Here is a 17,396-nt window from a genome sequence, read left to right as displayed (position 1 = left end):
GTAGCTTTGTAGGTTGCTTCATCTCAGTCTCCTGTGGCAGAAGGGTGTTTCCCAGCGTGATGGGCTCCATAACCGCCTTGCTCGAGTAGGGGCTGGTGTGCCCTCTAGTGCATTATTTATTATTAAAAAGCAGAAAGCTTCAAAAGGCGCAGTCTTACGGTAGGCTGTTCCAAGCCTCACCAAACACTCTGAGGCTGACGATGCAGAAGAATATGCTGTTTCTTTTTGTTAATTAACTTACTCCCAGCTTTGCCTAGGTGACTGTACCGTGAGTGGCTGTGCTATCTGTAACCTTTCTTTGAAACCACCCAAACATTTTTGATTTTGAGAACTCCAGTGACTGGGATTTTTCTGCTGTAGCAGCTCAGAGTTAAGGGCTTTTGTCCCCTAAAAGCTGTTGCTCACAATGGCAGGAAAGTGCTTCAGAAATTAACTTAAATTAGTAATTAATAAAGAGTTCTATACTCTTTGCAGCATGTTTCTAGGTTCATCCCCTTGTCTTTGTAAGCAGCTTAGAACAGCAAAGGAACGTTAAAAGAGTGCAGGAAAGTCTGCAGCACACAGAGAAGCCAGCTTAGGGAAACAAGGCAGAGAATGAACAAGATCACATAGATCTCCCAAGCCTACGTGCTTCCTAATCCGTTTCAGAAGGCAGTCATGAAGTCATGCCCCAATGCCTGTGCCAACACAACTTGCCTTACTTGGAGCTTGCTGGTGCTCTGCTGCTGGCTGTGCTCTCACACCACCTCTGTTGCCAGTGACATTGCACCTGGAACCGGAGTAGTGGCAGGCTGTGAGCAGCTCACTCTCTCGGACCAAAAAAAGGCAGGAGGAAATGAAAATGCATACAATTCCCAGTGTGCTGCAAGCCCATTGGCCAGCTTGGGTGATCTGAAAGTACACCTGTGTTTCTCCTGAGTGCAGAAAAATTTTAGGCAAGTGCATGCATGCCAGGGCCAAGCCTATAGCATGGTGCTTGCTGTCCAGCTGGCCATCTTCCTTTGATACCTGTTAGCTGGAAGGATCTGAGCAGCCCATTTCCAGTGACAGAAGCCACGCCGGAGCCCAGCAGACTGCAGGACAGAGCTGGAATTGGACAAGAGGATGTGCTGTTGGCAGCCCTCCTGCTGTGCAGAATGAGCCAAACGAGGCAAGTTGGCAGTTCCTGCTACCAGCCCAGCCTCTCCAGATCTGAGACTGCAGCCACAGCTCTTTCAGATTTGAAGCACAGAGCTGTTCAAGTATAGACAAAGAATATAGGAGCGGGTCTCTTCTTTCATCTACTGCTTAACTTGTAAACTCACAGGAGTAAGGGCTCCATCTGGGTTTGTCTGCACAGCATTTAGCATAATGAAGTCATGCTCCTGTTAGAGTGCCAAGGCCAGGCTGCCAATGCCAGCAGCTTTACAGCCTGACTTTCTTCCTTCATGATTCCACAGAGCTGTAGACCTATTTCCCTGGGCAGCTCCTTTATTTCTGCCACTACAAAAGGTGAACACACTTAAATTCCAGAAAATGCCCTGCATATTTTGTAACAGAACTTGCTCAACTACAGTTTGAAGGATTTAACTGACCTCTTATTAAAAAACAAAAACAACACAGGAGTCATTAACTTGGGGCCATGCGCGCTTGTAGTTTCCACCCTTCCAGAGGAGAGACTTGTCCCACACATCTCACTTCCACAAGAGAAGGGCTGGGAAGCCGTCAGTCACACGGGGCTGGCACCCTCCATGTACCATTACAAGTGGCTAAGAGTGCAACCAAGTCAGGAGGAGACATGATTTCCACTTAATAAAAAAGTCACTGGGCCCCCTAAATAGGGAATAGTTCACATACAGCATGATCAAGTTAGCATCAGGAAGGTTGGCCTGGGCTCAGGCAGGCCCAGCTGAACACTTGCACACAGCCCTGCCCCAAAGCCACCACCACCATTTTCAGTGTATGATGATCACTGTGCCATCACTCGTAATAGACAAATGAGAAATCCCAAAATCCTCTTCTGCTCGGGTGCTTTTTCAGGCGTGCCAAGCTGCGATGATTGATGTATTTCACAAACTTCATCGTTTCTTTGTCTCTGTATACCAGGGCCAAGCAGTTGTCCTCTGGATTCACCGTCAACAGCTGGGAGAGGCGAGACAAGGAAGGAAGTTAGTTTCAAAAATGTGTCCTTGGTAACATTCCTAGGAAGAAAAACAGCTTAAAAACCAGTCAGAAGAAAGGGATGCTAATAGAAAGTGAGATATACGCATAACCTGAAGCATTTATGAGATAGCAAGGCTCACTTGAAGAGATTCTGGACTTTTCACTGGTGTGACTGTTCAGCAGCCTTGTTAGTGCTCAAGTGGATGTGAATTTTCCTTGGAAAAGTGATTTCTGCTACAGCCTTGTGCCCACAGGAGTCAGCGACCACTCGCCTCTTGAAGCCAAATCCAGAGCTGTGCCCCCAGGAGTTACAGCTCAGGCAGAAGCTCGAGGGTAGGCACAAGGCTCTGGTGTAACAGCTTCATCTTGAGCTCATGTTAGCACTGTGATAAAGTGTAATTGTGCCACTCCACCCTAAACAATTAATTTTTATCTAATTTACAGTTAGCAGCCAAGTTCCTTACCTCTTCATCTTCACCTTTAGCAATGTAGGAAGTAAAGCCACCGTACTCTGGATCCCAGTCTTAAAAGAGAAAAGAAAGAAAAAAGATTCTTAGAAAGTTGAACACTGTCCAGACTCCATACAGCCCTCCTGTATGAGATGCAGCTTTTGTACTCCACTCTGTAGTGACTGGATGCAGAACTACCCCCAGTTCAACTCCTGTTGGTCTATCATTTTACCTTTACACTCAGAATTGACTTGAATTGAATGTACCAGCTTTGTCTTTTATCACATTTAAGGCCATTTAAGGTAGCTTGGCTTTCTGCTGCCCACAATTTTGCTTTAGCAGATAGCCAACTTCCTGTATAATAACAATCACGTGCCAGGTGGTTTCAGCTATGCATTCTCAGCTCATCTAGTCCAAAATGCTTATGCTTATATTTTTGTTTTTGAAATTATCTACCCAGCAATCAACCTAAAATGCCTAGACATGCCTAACATAACTTTAAAAAACCCCAGGCTTTGTGAACTGGGGGCAGCAATAGTTTTGATGTAAAGGAGGCAAAATGGAATGCTTTCAGCAGGAATTCTGGCCACCTCTCCTTCCACCTGCTCAGAGCCACCGCCCAGCAGAGCAAAGACATCGGGCCCCATCCTTTCCCTCTGCCCCAGTGAACCCACACGCCACCTCCTGGCTGTAATGCAGGCAGCTCAGGCAAGGACACAATCCCAAGCCTTTTGTGTAAGGACCACAGGAGTGAAGACGAGGATGTTGTTTGGTGTCTGCTTACCTTCACAGCCACAGTAGAAGAGCAGGTCAAGAGCAAATTCGGTTGCTTGATTGTCATGGACTAGAGTATAGTGGCCCTTGGTCCAGCGCCGCAGCTCCCCTGCACACATCGGGGTACTCGACCCTATGGGAGGGAGCAGATTACCCAGCAGCCAGGCAAAGCCATGAGGATGTGCTGTAGCCTCCTGCAAAGCTCAAGGCACGTGAAGGGAAGCCCCCATACTGGCTTTGCTGACCCCAGCAAAGCGCAAAGGAAGAACAAATCAGAACTGATCTCGTGTGAACTTCTTTTCTAGAGAGGGCTCTAAGCCCTTATGGACACAAGATTTGCTTTCTGACACCTCTCAGAGGCAACGTGCTTTGATTCAACCAGTTCTTCCTCCTGTTTTGTTCCCCCTTCTTTGGGATTTACACCAGAGCTCTAACCTTCAAAAGCCAGTAACCTGTCTGCTCTGAAAGCACACTAACACCAGATGCTGCAGGGAGGAAAGCAGCACTGTGAACTCTCAGGTAGGTACATCAGAATTTGGGAGTCTTTATGTTCTCATGGCTCTGGTCAGTTTTCAATCTGTGTAGCCTCAAACTATGACCTCCTCCTATAGGAGTTTACAATTACACAGGAAGAATATGGCAACAGAAAAGACGAGCTGGGGAAATAAAAAAAACCAAACCAAACAACGAAGTCTTTGTACAAAATAAGTCTTGGGTTTTAATTACCTTTCCTTCTAATGTCAAATAACTTATAAGATAAGCATTCTTTAAAAATCTGATACAATAGCACCTTGTGCTCACTGCAGTACAAGGTGAAATCCTAGCTCCATGAAAATCTCTGGGTCTGCTGCCAACAACCTTAACGTCAGGATCCTGCTCAAGTCCTTTCACATTGCTGCTGCCCTACTTACCATTCTGTGTCTCACTGTCTTGTGCCTCAGAGATGTTGTCAGGCTGGTCTGGCTGACTGGTACTGCTATCAGCACGCTGTTCAGTCTCTTCCTCCTTGGTTTTGGAACTGCTGTGCCCAGCACTGTCTGCTGCTTTTCCTTCCCCAGCATCCTCATCTGAGGGGGCCAGGAAGTGCAGCTTTAGACCAGTGAAGTTGGAAAGCAATAAAAACAGTGCCTCTGAGCGCAAGAACTGCAGGAAGTTCTTCAGGATGTCAGGGAGGCTGTCTTCCTCTGCTGTTTCATAGAGCCTGAAAAGATAGCAGATAGCAGCAGCAAAGAACCAACAAGAGCCACATCCATGAGAGCAGCACCAGTCAGTACAGCCTCGTGGCAGCTCCTGCTTGGTGTGACCAATGGAACAGGACTGTCATTTCCTACCTTTTGTTGGGAGGCCCCCGACTGCTCCACTGGATGTCTTTGTTCTCCAAAGCTTCGCACAGAAGTTGAAATTTCTCTTTCTAGGAGAGAAAGAGCGCTGGAACATTAACACTTAGCTCCCAGGTCTCCCTCAGTGTACTGCAAACAGCCATCCTGCACTCTTGTGTAAGGCATTCTCAACATTTTCTTTAACTTCCCTGTTTCCTAATGACTGCTGAATAGAAGAAGATGGTCTGGGTGGGCACTGTGAATTTTTAATGGCCACGACCTAATATGCATGCAATTTTACTTGATTGTCAGCTGGGTGAGAATGCAATTTCACTGACATATGGATGCTCTGTAAACCAGGGTTAAATCAGCCCTGAGAAACAGCCATTCATGTAAGCCAAAATCACTGTGAGTCATTTGTTTCACATACAGGTTGAGTTCCCCTAAGATGTGAGAGCTCAGGGGACAGATAAGGACACTCTGGTCATCACAGGAAGGATGACATCTTTCCATCCTTCTGCCTTGCTACTAGCAGGAAATGAGATTGCTGAAACAAAGCTTATGGGTTTTGATGTATCCCTGCACAGCAGTGTCAAGGCAGGCAGTGGTTATCCACCACAGAAACACAGAATGGCTGAGGCTGGAAGGGATTTCAGCAGGTTGTGCACGTCATGAGGACACTACTAACCCTGTGACCACATGGCATGGAAGCACAGAGCTCACCTTAAGAAAATCCTTCAGGAGAATTTCTGATCGCTCCTCAAATTCCTCCTGGATTTGAGCTTGGGAGTCCATGTCCAAATAAACTACATTGACCCACTCATACAAGATTTCATGCTGGAAAAGAAGTGAACACTGCATTTCCAAAAGGAAGAACAATTCCACAATTCCTCTTCGCCCAGCTGCCCATAGGACTAGATTCCACCCACCCACTCCATATATTTTTTTTAAGTTGCAGTGAGAGCATTTGCTGCCCTCTCTGCACTACTGCTGTCATGCACAGTGCACAGAGTAAAACAAAACAGAACAAAACAATCGAAAGATATATAAGAGGGAAACTGGCTACAAATTTATGGACAGGAATCAAAAAGGAGACTTGGACAAGCTAAAGATTAAAGCATCCCTAACCACTGACCCAAACAGGTATTTGAGGGACAGGAAAGAAATGGAAATGCAGTTCTGCAGACACTGGCTACTCACGTCATAAGGGACATGTGGGCTCCTGGGCAAGGGAGCTTCAAGGTGGCGTGCAGGGCGCTCCACTGGGGGGCCGTGAAACCAGCCGCTCACTGACAGGCGGCACTTCTCCTCCGACAGAATCTCTGACACCTGGACCAACGTCAAGCAGCAGTGACAAGAATGTCACTTCAGAATACAGAACGTAAGGAGCAGCTGTAATTGGCTACGCAGACTCATCCCTCGTGAGAGCCTACAGCTCGCAGAGAGGAGGCAGCCAAGGGCTACAAGCAGCTGGGTTATTCTCTGTTCATAGAGGGAGAGCTAAAACAGATGTTGATGCTCAAGTCCCTTGCAGATCTTCAAAACCCCAATCAGACCTTTTATTCTATGCTCCCAGCAAAATCCACTCCCTGTCTCTGAGAGCTTAAGTAAGGGTTGAGTCGTTTTGTCATAGAAATAACATTCAATTTTCTACCACTTGTTCTGTTGAAGCACTGGCACATACAAGATGCAAAAATTAGCTGTGCCAGCTTCACCTGGACATGCAGAAAACGTTATGGGCGTGTATGCCAGAGCAGGCTACATTGGTCCAACTTTTGTCTTTTACTTTTTAAACATTTCATTAAGTCGTGCGCTGACATAAATTGGGCTACCCTGAACTATTTCAGATTGCAGGTGCTGTGCTGTAATGGCAGTGCAAAGACAGAGCCACCCCCTTATGACCAACTAGTTGGAGCTCGCCACCAACTGCTGCGAAGTTCTGAAGCACATGAAGACATTGCAGTTTTTATCTCCTTGAACTGCCTGGTAGGACAGGAGGAAGAACCAGTCAGTTCTAGGACAGGTTGTAGCTGCTGTTGTTACAAAGCTGTAGCAGCTGTTTCCTTGCACGATTCTGAGGTGTTCTAGGCTACGAGGAATGGCTGCAGTATCCTAAATGTCTTGGAAAATGGAAACCAGGGAAATGCCTGTCAAATTCTCCGCTCAGTGAACATCCAAAGCTTTATTTGGGATCTCTTAAAGATGCGTACACCACAAAGGCCAACACCTGAAGATGTGCTAGGAAGTAATGATGGGATTTTTTTTTCTCCCCAAGATGATGGAGCTTGACAGTTTGATGGAGGCTGACAGTTTAAAGTTGGCTTTGCCAGCTCCTGTCCTCCCTAAAGTCACAAGCTTTTAACGCACTGCACTTAGCATGAGCATCTCTTCTGACTGCACGTGTTTCTCCCTTCCCCTTTTCTCCTTCCCACCTGTAACAGCACGCAGAACAAACAGCCACAACAATGACAAGAATCAAAAAATGGAGAAAAAAAAAAAAAAAAAGCAGCTCCTTGCCTGGTGGAAAGAGACTGGAGACACTTCAAAGAAAACCAGTGTGTTCCACGAAGGCATCAATGACTTCATGACTTGCTGTGGCTGAAAGTGTTCTGAGGAGGAAGAAAACATAATCTGGTTAAGATATGGAACTCACTAGTAGCTGATGGTTCTGATCTTGTGACACTGACTGGTGGGACATTTCAGTGTAAGGGATGGAGCTCAGGGCTTGATGAGAAATCAGTAGACTTCTGTTATTGGAAAGGGAATTTATCTCAGCCACTGTTAAGTCCCAAGCACAGTTACTGGCATCACTTCTATCCTGCCTTCTTGGAAAACAAAAAAGGATTCCCCTCATCATTGCCCTCTGCTGTCACCCACTGGCTTTCTCTGCAAAGGCTTACAACACCCTCTGCAAGGTGCAAATTTTATTCTATACATCAGCTTCTCTGAACGAAGGACATACTCTTTATAGAATGCTGCAGGGGGTGGGTGCTTGCACAGGAGTCATCTCTTTCAGCCACCCGAAGCTGAGCTCTTACCATCTGTGCTGAAGAGGTCCAGCGTCCCCCCATCGCTTTTCTCCCAGGGCGGCACGAGGTACAGGATGAAAGCAATTCTCCGGCCTTCCAGCTCATCGTCGTGGCACAGCAGTACATCTGCAAACACACACGTTTTGCTACAGTAAAGCTTTCGCAGAATCACAGAATAGCCAAGGTTGGAAGGGACCTCAAGGATCATGAATCTCCAACCCCCACCACACGCAGGGCCACCAACCTCCACATTTCATAGCAGCCCAGGCTGCCCAGGGCCCCATCCAATCTGGCCTTGAACAGCTCTAGGGATGGGGCATCCACAGCATCTCTGGGCAGCTGTTCCAGCACCTCACTACTCTCATAGTTAAGAACTTCCCTCTGACATCCAACCTAAATTAATTTCAGTGGCTGCTTCTCAGCTTTTTTTCCCTACAGGAGTACAAGAAAGAACATGCTGAGAGGTGAAAATGCAGTTCTTGGAAGGGCAGCACTGACACAGCAAGGTTAATTTCTGTGGGATTTCACTGTAATTAGCCCACTCTGAAGATGCAGAATTACAATTCCCATCACCCACCGCAGTGACTGTCACTGAGTACAGCGGACATTCCTGGATTAACCAAGGTCTGTTCTTTGATACACAGCTGCCGTGCAAGATGTTTGTGCTGCAGTGGAGGGAAGGGGAATCCCTGAGCATAGTGCAACAATTGGTTGTGCAGAATTCTTAAAAGCAGTACAAGCATTCCCTGCCTGCCATAGCAACATGCATGCAAGGGGTGAGACAGCCCAGGCAGAGCAGCCCACAGGGCAGGGGTCACACCAGCCCTGGGCCCTGCTGCAGCTGCGAGCAGCATGACCACAGTGATGGGGAAGGGTCAGGGGCCATTAGGGACACGTTGTGGTTCAGTGAGCGGCAGGCATAGCACAGCCCCCCAGGGCAGTGGGCACGGCCATGAGCTCTGGAGCCGAAGGAGCGCTGGGACACCAATCTCAGATTTTGGGTTTGGGTGGTGCCGTGTGGAGCCGGGAGGTCGGTGGGCAGACTGACCTGTGCTCTCATACTTGGCGCAGGAGATGTCGATGGAAGGCTCCAGCTCGATGTGGGTGACAGCCTCCAGCCACACCCGCAGGGTCCCACTCAGCGCCCGCCTGGGGAGCAAAGTGCAGGGTGAGGCTGGCCCAAGGGCACGCTGCCCCGTGGACCCTGCAGCCTTACCTCAGTGCACTGACGTGGGGCTCCGGCCTGGCCCCCAGCTCCTCAGACTGCGGCAGCGTGGGGAGAGATGAAGAAAAGCATTGAGGGAGGTGGTGAGGGAGACCTCATGGCTCTGCAACCCCTAAAAGGAGGTTGTGGTGAGGAGAGGGGTCAGTCTCTGCTCCCAGGTGACAACAATAGGGTGAGAGCAATGGCCTCATGTTCTCCCAGGGGAGGGCCGGGTTGGCCATTGGGGAACATTTCTGCTCTGAATGAGCGGTGATGCAGTGGCACAGCTGCCCGGGGAGGGGGAGTCACCGTCCCTGGAGGTGTCCCAGAGCTGTAGGGAAGTGGCACTGAGGGACGTGGGCACGGTGGGGGTGGGCTGGGGTCGGAGATGGCGATCTGAGGGGCTTCTGTCACTGGTGATGATTCTGTGGCTCTACGGCACTCAGCCCCGCTCCCAGCCCGGCCCACCTGCCGCAGGGACAGCAAGTCGTTCCGCCGCTCTCGGAAGCCCAGACACAGCAGCTCGTCGCCCAACGCCGCCGCGAAGGCCGGGCTAGCCAGGAGGCCGCGCACCACGCCGTGCCGGAACGGGGCCTGCTCCACCACCACGGCCTCTGCGAGGACAAAGCCGGCGGTCAGCGGGCGGCGCAGCACCGGGCTGAGAGCCGCGAGACCCGTGAGCCCGTACCGTGTCGGAGCGGCTCTCCGCCGTCCCAAGCCGCTGCCGCCCGCTCCCGTAGCGCCGCGTCGCCGAGGGCAGCACACAGCTCGGCGGCAACCTCTCGCCGCCCGCGCTTCTCCCCGCTACGGCCGCCCGCCGCGCCGCGCCGCTTGGCTCCCATACTGCCGCTCTCCGCTGGACTACGAATCCCAGCGGCCCCTGCGGGGAGGCGGGGCCGCACTGCATCGAGCCAATCAGAGAGCAGGATGAGGGCGGGGCGAGGCGCGGAGCGCCCCGCGGTTGGTCAGGCGGGTCGCCGCGAGAGGACGGAGCAGCGCGACTCTGTGTTTGGCGCCGCCGGAAGTGGGAGGGGGCGCTTCCGGCAGAGCGGTGGCAGCGCGGCCCGCCGGGAGTTGTATGGCGGATAGCGTTGTCGCCGCCTCCCGCCATGTCCGTGGTGCCGCCCAACCGCTCGCAGACTGGCTGGCCCCGCGGGGTGAACCAGTTTGGGAACAAATACATCCAGCAGACCAAGCCGCTGACGCTGGAGAGGACCATCAACCTGTGAGGGCCGCGGCGGGCGGTGGGGCTGCGGCCGGCGGAGAGGGCCGGGAGGCGCCTCCTGAAGCACCGCGCGGGGGTGGCAGCCTGCGGGGAACGGCGGGGTTCGCGACGCGTGATGGCTCGGAACGGCTGGGTTGGAAAGGGCCTCGCAGCCCTCCGGAAGCACCCACTGCCGTGGGCTGGGTGCCCCCTCCGGCTCGGGCTGCCCAGGCCCCCGTCCCTGGCCTCGGGCACCTCCAGGAATGGGGCAGCTCCTGCTCTGGGCAGAGGCGCCGGGGCCTCGCCGACCTCTGAGTATAGAATTTTCCCTCTTTTAGGTTTAAACCGCTCCCCTTTATCTTATCGCTGTCCACCTGTAAAAAATCTGAGTGCAAAAAGTCACTCTCCCTGTGGACCTGCTACAACAGCTCCGCATCCTTCCGGTGCTGGGGGCTCCAGTCCTGGACACAGTACTCCAAATGGGGTCTCGTGAAGGCAGAGTAGAAGGGAACAGTCCCCTTTCTCCCCATGTTGCCATCCCTCTGTTGATGCAGCTGTGGATTCTGTTGGCTCTCCAGGCTGCAGGCACGCACTGCTGGCTCATGTCTTGTTTTTCATCACCGGAACCCTCAAGTCCTTCTCTCTAGAGCTGCTCTCACTGAGGGCTTAAAGGGACGAGAGAAAGCTGGCACGCTGCAGCTGGGCTGCAACTAGATGCTAAGATCCCACCCAATCCACTGTCTGACTCTGTGGCTCAGTGGTGCCCAACACCTGATGTGGGACTCCAAGCACCAAATTTATTGAGCAGTAGCAGAATTGGGAATCATGGCTACTTTTCTGAGTAGCTTGCAGGCATCCCCTCTCTGTGCAGCAAGGGGAACAGGCTCCCTTTGGCTTGAAGCACCCTATGTGTGACAAGCAGCGTGTGGATAGGTGTGCTTGCTGTGTGTGCGGTACACTTCTCTTAGTTGAAATTCACAGCATCTGCTACCGGAGAACATTTGTTTCCAGCTAGAGATTAAAAACTATAGCTATAAATACTTTGTATGAGAAGGCACATAGTTCTATTTCTGTTTCTGAGTGAACACTTTTAATGTATTTGATAAATATGCCTGTCAGGCTGCAGAAGCAGTGGATGCAAGCTGCAGTGGTCAATATTCAGTTGGTATTCAGCAGTATGTATTGTTTAGTGTGATTAAATTGGTTCACAGTTAAGATCCTTATTATGGAAGTTTAAATGTCAGCTTCAGAGGCTGGAATATTTCTGCAGTGTTTCTGAAGAGGAAAATCAGCAGGAAGCTGAGTTGTCTGCACTTTGTGTTATTTTTGTAAAGGTAGGCTAACAGTTTGGATGTACAGCCTGATGCAGCCACAGCACAGTGCGATGGATTGTTGGTATGACTCTCTGGGAATCTAAAAATGGAAATGAGTGGCAGTATAGGTGCTCTCAAGCTTTAACTGCAAGGAGAGAAGTTTGCTTATAAAGGTGCTGCAGTGAGGAAACTTGTTGTGTCTCACTTGTGTACGTGGGAATCAGCCTTGACAAGGAAGTGACTTGTGATTTCTGTGCTATCAGGTCCTTATTACTTGCATTTGCCTGTTGCCATATGTGTCCTTTAGGACTGTCTGATCTCTTTTTTTTTCTTCTGTTTTTTTTTCTGTCTCCACTCCATCCCTGTTGCCTGGAGAAACCCCTCGAACGCTGCCTTGGCTCTGGAGATGAAGGCCCAGGACCAGAGTCAGCAGGGGGATCTCCAAGCAATTTTTGCCCCAGTCTTCTAGCCCTGCATACAGACACTCAATATTTCCTCCTAACAGCCTGGTTCTCATGCTCTTTATTGCTCCTGCAGAAACAAACACTGTCCTGCACAGCCTCCTCCCTTCCCAGCAGAGTTTTCTCTCCCTTTTCTCCATGCTGTGGAGTCAAAGCAGGTGGCAGCCCTTGCTGCAGGTGCTTCTGGGTGTTTTTGCTTATTTCTTGATTGGCAGCAGGGCGGCGTGTCCCACCAGCATGACCTCCTGCCCTCGTGTGCCATCATGCAGACCTTGGCGTGGCACGGGCTTTGCAGCACAGCGTGTGACCCAGAGCTTGTAGTCCATTGCAGTGAGTGAGCTTCAGCTCGAGCACGGAAGGCTCGGCTGCAGGGTGAACACAGTGTGCTAGAGATGTAAATTTAGCTTTCTGGTTGTGTAGCAGTATTTTTTTTCCCCTTTAGGTATCCTCTCACCAATTACACATTTGGCACAAAGGAACCTCTTTATGAGAAGGACAGTTCAGTGGCTGCTCGGTTCCAGCGCATGAGAGAAGAGTTTGACAAAATCGGCATGAGGCGGACGGTGGAAGGGGTTCTGATAGTGCACGAGCACCGACTGCCCCACGTGTTGTTACTGCAGCTGGGGACAACTTTCTTCAAGCTGTAAGTGTCTCTTCTTGCAAACGCCTTCTTAGTCCAACCAGGCAATCACAGACCTCTCTACGTGTGCGTGTCGCAAAGTCAGATGTGGCCGACTGCTAATTTGTAAGGAGATTCGTTTGGTCCCTGCGCGTGGTTTGTGAGAACTGTTTCTAAAATGATGACATTTTCCTCTAAAATGTATTTATCTGACTCTGCTCACGGGTAGTGGAGAGTTGCCTTGGTTCTGAAGCCGCTGGGAAACTTAGTTGCACTGCATGGTTAGGTTCCTGTTGAAAGCCCTGCAGGTAGTCAGCTGTTGGTCTTACACTGTGGAAGCTTATGCTCAGCTACACTTATATACACCCTGGTAAATGCAGAATGGTTATCAATTCACAAACTGCCAGCAGGGCACAGTAAGAAGGGCAGACATCTGAATGTGTGAGGGAAGTGCTTCAATTAGCCTGCTGTGACCACAGCTGGAAGGAAGTTTTGGTCATATGACTGTAGTGGTGGCCATGCTTGTTTTCTTATTTTAAAATGCTTAGACTTGAGACAGGTGATTTTCCTTGTATTCCTGGTTTTATGTTTTTCATATTTCCAGTGTTTGGTCTCAGGTGAGGGGGAAAAATATCTTTATATCCAGATTCTTTTTTGACCTTCTGATTTGGGGCATGTATGTAAACAGGCAAGTTGTTTGCCTTTGCTAACAACTGTGGCAAAAATGTATCTTCAGTTTTCTCATTATCCTTGTATTAAATGCAGGATGATTCCCCACTTGAGCTTTATGCTTCCTGTACACGTCGCTAAGTGCTGCTTTTGAGATTGGAACAAGCACAGCTGTGCTTGCAGCCCCTTCTTCAACTCCAGTGCTTCTACGTTATTGTTAAAACTTTACCTTTTAAGTGTCCCAGTCATTGTTATGTGTATTGTTATACTTTGTCTTACTGAAGTTATTTATTACAATCGGCCTGTTTTGCTTTGTTTTGTTTTTTTTGGGGGGACACACAGCAGCCATTTGAGATGGTCTGGGTGAAAGCTGCCCTACTGTCTTCAGATTTGGCAAGGTTAGATTTGGAATCTCAGATGCAAGAGCCTTGAGTGAAATTGTAGCTCCACGCGTAGAAACGTGTCCAAACTAACCTGTGAAAGTCTGTGAATGCTGTAAACCATCACTCTAGCTTTAATCATTGATTATTTTAACAGACCTGGTGGTGAACTCAATCCAGGAGAAGATGAGGTAGAAGGGCTCAAACGCTTAATGACAGAGGTCTGTTTTCTTTTGTTACGTTGCAATACTGGAATGTTGTGGAATGTTGAATTCTGTTAGTCAGTAGAATAGCCAAAGAACTGCAGCAGTCTCCTGGTTACTTGTCATTTTGATGCTTTTGTGTTTGAGTGTAAAATGCTCTCAGGTCGCTCACAGCAAAGTGTAACAGTAAGCTCTCATTTATCCTCCTTGTAAGAGTGTGACCCAGAGGTCTGACTTCCCCCCAAGTCCTGTGTTCATGTGCAGCTTTACTTCATGGGCTGGCTTCAGATGTGCAGCAGGATGTGTTGCTGAGCACAACGTGAGGATGAGGACTTGTTTTTTAGCCAGTCTTCCCAACATAATAACCTTACCAAAGCGATTGCTGTCAGGCAGTGCCACTGCTGTTCTTCCCATCAGTCGTATGGCACTCAGTTGGCTGAATGCAGTGTGGAATTCAAAATGTTTTCTCAAGTGTCCTTGTCCTGTCAGGTGAGGATTTTATGAAAACAAAATAAGCCACATTATAAAACCAGCCAAACATTAAAAACTATTCCAGAATAGCTCTGAATTACATCACAGCCTTGTTACAACAAGTCTTCATGCTGCCAGAGTGCATTTTTTACAGTTTTGCTTGTAGTATTTGGAGATTTGACTGTGGCTGTATTTGATAGATCCTGGGCCGTCAGGATGGCGTCCAGCAGGACTGGGTGATCGATGACTGCATTGGTAACTGGTGGAGACCAAACTTTGAACCTCCACAGGTGAGTACTTACGTTGGCTTTTGTTTTCCTAAATACAGCCACTTGGGCTTTTGGAGTGCCTGCTGCATGAGCCATTAGTGTTTGGAGGGTTTTGCTAACCTATTTAGTGTTCTTTCTGTGGCTGGTCTTTTGGAAACTCTGCCTCCTTACACCTGTCCTGATGGATGAGAAACCCCTGGATGTCACAGTTCCCTGCCCCTTGCTGAGCTTGGCACTCCATTTAAGTTCCTGTTTTAGCCACAGTGCACAGCCTTATGCACTGCTGCATAAGTGACACATGTCCTGTGAATAGTCCTCTCTGTTTCTAAATGCTGAGAACACTTGCTCAGTTTGCTGTGATGGATTTCTGTCTTGTCAGGTTGATTTAGCTGATAATAGGCACTCGTACCTACAGTATTTTCAAAGCTCTGTTCAAGCATTTTTTTTTCTTCCAGTACCCCTATATCCCAGCTCACATTACTAAACCAAAAGAGCACAAGAAGCTTTTCTTAGTCCAGCTTCAAGAAAAGGGTAAGTGTTTGTTTGCAACAGAGGATTTTATTTATCAAACTACAAATGTGTGTCTTTCATGCAAGGAAATGTGGCTGCAAGTTCGTTTTCATGTTCTTGTGGTTCATTTGCCTACAGTTAATCATTAAAAAAATAAATGTTGATATCAGTTTTGAAGCCGGATGGTTGTTGGAACACAGGTTCCTGGTAAACTCCCATTCCTGCTCCTACATCACGTGCACAGCCCTGCAATTAAATTTAAAAGGAATAATCCTACTTTGGTAGTTTAGTGCTACATGTAGTGATCTTGCTTGAGATCTGTTGGGAGTTCCTTGGCTGAATGCTTGGTGATATTTGTCATTTGATACTAACCAACTTGTATTTATTGATAGCTTTGTTTGCAGTCCCCAAAAATTACAAGCTGGTAGCTGCACCGTTGTTTGAGCTCTATGACAATGCACCAGGATACGGACCCATTATTTCCAGCCTTCCTCAGCTTTTGAGCAGGTACGTTGTGTTTGCTTGTGGTTCTGGGAGCCTGGGCACTAAGGCAAGGCTAGGTGCTGCTTAAACAAGCTGCAACAGTCGTGCAGCTGCCCCATAGAGCTTACAGTCCACCTCAGACTGGATGCGATGGATGCATGGTGTCAGCAGTGCAGAGGGACACGAGGACTGCTTAGATGGTGTGAACAGTTCCCTCCACCCTGCTCTGCCTGCAGGCAGCAGGTAAGTTCTCCTGGCTACCTGCAGAACATTGGCTGTTATGCAGCCAGATTGCAATTTGGTGGCACCGCAACAGATGCATCCAAAGGAAGGACATCAGGGAGGTGAGATGGATGCTCACTTTTCTGGGAATACGTGTGCAGTGCTCTTTGCAGTGAAATGCAGATGACAAGAACTGGCACTTCAGTTAAACGTGTCCATCTATTACCCTTAGAGTGCTAAAGGTTGGCTCTGCTATCAGAAGTGCTGTAGGAGTTGCTGGTGGGTTATGTAAATCTCACTGCTAGGTTCAGCAGATGAAGGTCTCTTATGAGGTGAAGTGTTGGCTGTTGTTTCTTTTGCAGCCTCAACAGACTGATGTGCAATGCTAGTGTAGTGTTAGCTGTTTAAAAGTCCTGCTGCTTGTTATGCTAAATATGTCTTTTGAAAAAGAATAAATCACTCTTGCTCTGTCAGGTGGAGGCTTATCGGAAATAAAACCAAAATGTTTGCTTGTTCACGTTCCAAAATGTCAGTTAAACAAACTGAATAGAAGTCTCTCACTTGGTATAACTCTTTTAATTTTAGGTTCAACTTTATTTACAACTGAGTTCCTGTACACATGAGGAGTCTGATAGAAGAAGCCGTCTCTGTGAGCACAGCTTTATGATGTAGAAAAAAGAACGTGTGACTCGATGATTTCATTTTTGTTCTTTTCCTGAAGGCCGCTAAGATTCTATTGTATGAATAGAGAAGTGAATCTCAGCTGTTTAGGTAGCGGGATGGCAGTGTGATATCAGTGATTTAATCACTTTTCATTGTAATACTCACAAATTTTTTTTGTACAACATTAAACAAAATGGAACCGACCGGTTGTCTTTTGCGGATTTTGTTTTTCCTTTAGTTGCCTTCTAGTTTGAACACGATTTAAACTGCTCCTTTCCTTCACAAACTCATAAAAGATGCTGAAAACAGGAGGATGTGAGTACATGGGGAGGGTCAGCGTGCCTAGAGGCGCTGGAGAGCAGCGGCACAGGGGGACGTGGCAGTGCTGTTGGCAGGTGGATGTTTGGGCTGGATGATCTCGGAGCTCTTTTCCACCCTCACGACTGTACTAGCCTTCCAATACCTAAAGGGAGCCTACAGACAGGAGGGGAATCAGCTCTTTGAAAGGTTGATAACTGCAGGACAAGGGGAAATGGTTTGAAGTTGAATGTCAGGGGAAGTTCTTTACTACGAGAGTGGTGAGGTGCTGGAACAGCTGCCCAGAGGCTGTGATGCCCCGTCCATCCCTAGAGGTGTTCAAGGCCAGTTGGATGGGGCCCCGGGCAGCCTGGGCTGCTATGAAACGTGGAGGTTGACGGCCCTGCATGTGGCAGGGGGTGCCGGCAGCTCGCTCTCGGAGGAGGCGCGGTCCGTGACGGCCAGGCTGGCGCCGAGAGCAGCGCGCCGTTCTCTCGCCGTTGCCCGGGAGCGGAGCCGCACAACCCGCGCGGTGCCGCAGTGCCGCGCTCCGTTCCGAGCCACCTCGTGCCGCGCTGCCGGAGTCCCGCCCGGTGACTCAGCGCGGCCCGGCCCCACGCGGGGCGGTGCGGAGGGGCGGTGCGGAGGGGCGGGGCGGCGGGGCGGTGCCGGCGGGCGGACGCGAGGCCGCAGGAAGCGGGGCCGAGAGGCGGCG

General features: G+C 49.3%; 2 protein-coding genes across 2 annotated transcripts; one reads left to right on the top strand and one right to left on the bottom strand.

The window, feature by feature from the left end:
* Window positions 1–1,452: 1,452 nt before the first annotated feature.
* OGFOD1 (2-oxoglutarate and iron dependent oxygenase domain containing 1) lies at window positions 1,453–9,759 on the bottom strand. Its single transcript, XM_042834861.1, has 13 exons — window positions 9,606–9,759; window positions 9,386–9,531; window positions 8,930–8,976; window positions 8,762–8,862; window positions 7,723–7,839; window positions 7,202–7,293; window positions 5,885–6,013; window positions 5,408–5,521; window positions 4,697–4,776; window positions 4,277–4,566; window positions 3,376–3,498; window positions 2,607–2,665; window positions 1,453–2,121 (listed from the first exon to the last, which is right to left on the bottom strand). The coding sequence occupies exons 1-13, from the start codon at window positions 9,757–9,759 to the stop codon at window positions 1,960–1,962; spliced, it is 1,614 nt and encodes a 537-aa protein (XP_042690795.1). The 3' UTR covers window positions 1,453–1,959.
* A 206-nt stretch (window positions 9,760–9,965) lies between these two features.
* NUDT21 (nudix hydrolase 21) lies at window positions 9,966–16,587 on the top strand. Its single transcript, XM_042834844.1, has 7 exons — window positions 9,966–10,142; window positions 12,338–12,538; window positions 13,721–13,784; window positions 14,438–14,527; window positions 14,962–15,037; window positions 15,409–15,523; window positions 16,307–16,587. The coding sequence occupies exons 1-7, from the start codon at window positions 10,027–10,029 to the stop codon at window positions 16,326–16,328; spliced, it is 684 nt and encodes a 227-aa protein (XP_042690778.1). The 5' UTR covers window positions 9,966–10,026; the 3' UTR covers window positions 16,329–16,587.
* The last annotated feature ends 809 nt before the right edge of the window (window positions 16,588–17,396 follow it).

This window comes from Centrocercus urophasianus, unplaced genomic scaffold (genome assembly GCF_019232065.1).
Source record: "Centrocercus urophasianus isolate 14NV4802_14NV808 unplaced genomic scaffold, USGS_Curo_1.0 seq_49, whole genome shotgun sequence".
Classification (NCBI taxonomy): domain Eukaryota; kingdom Metazoa; phylum Chordata; class Aves; order Galliformes; family Phasianidae; genus Centrocercus; species Centrocercus urophasianus.
This window is presented reverse-complemented; position numbering and strand designations above follow the sequence as displayed.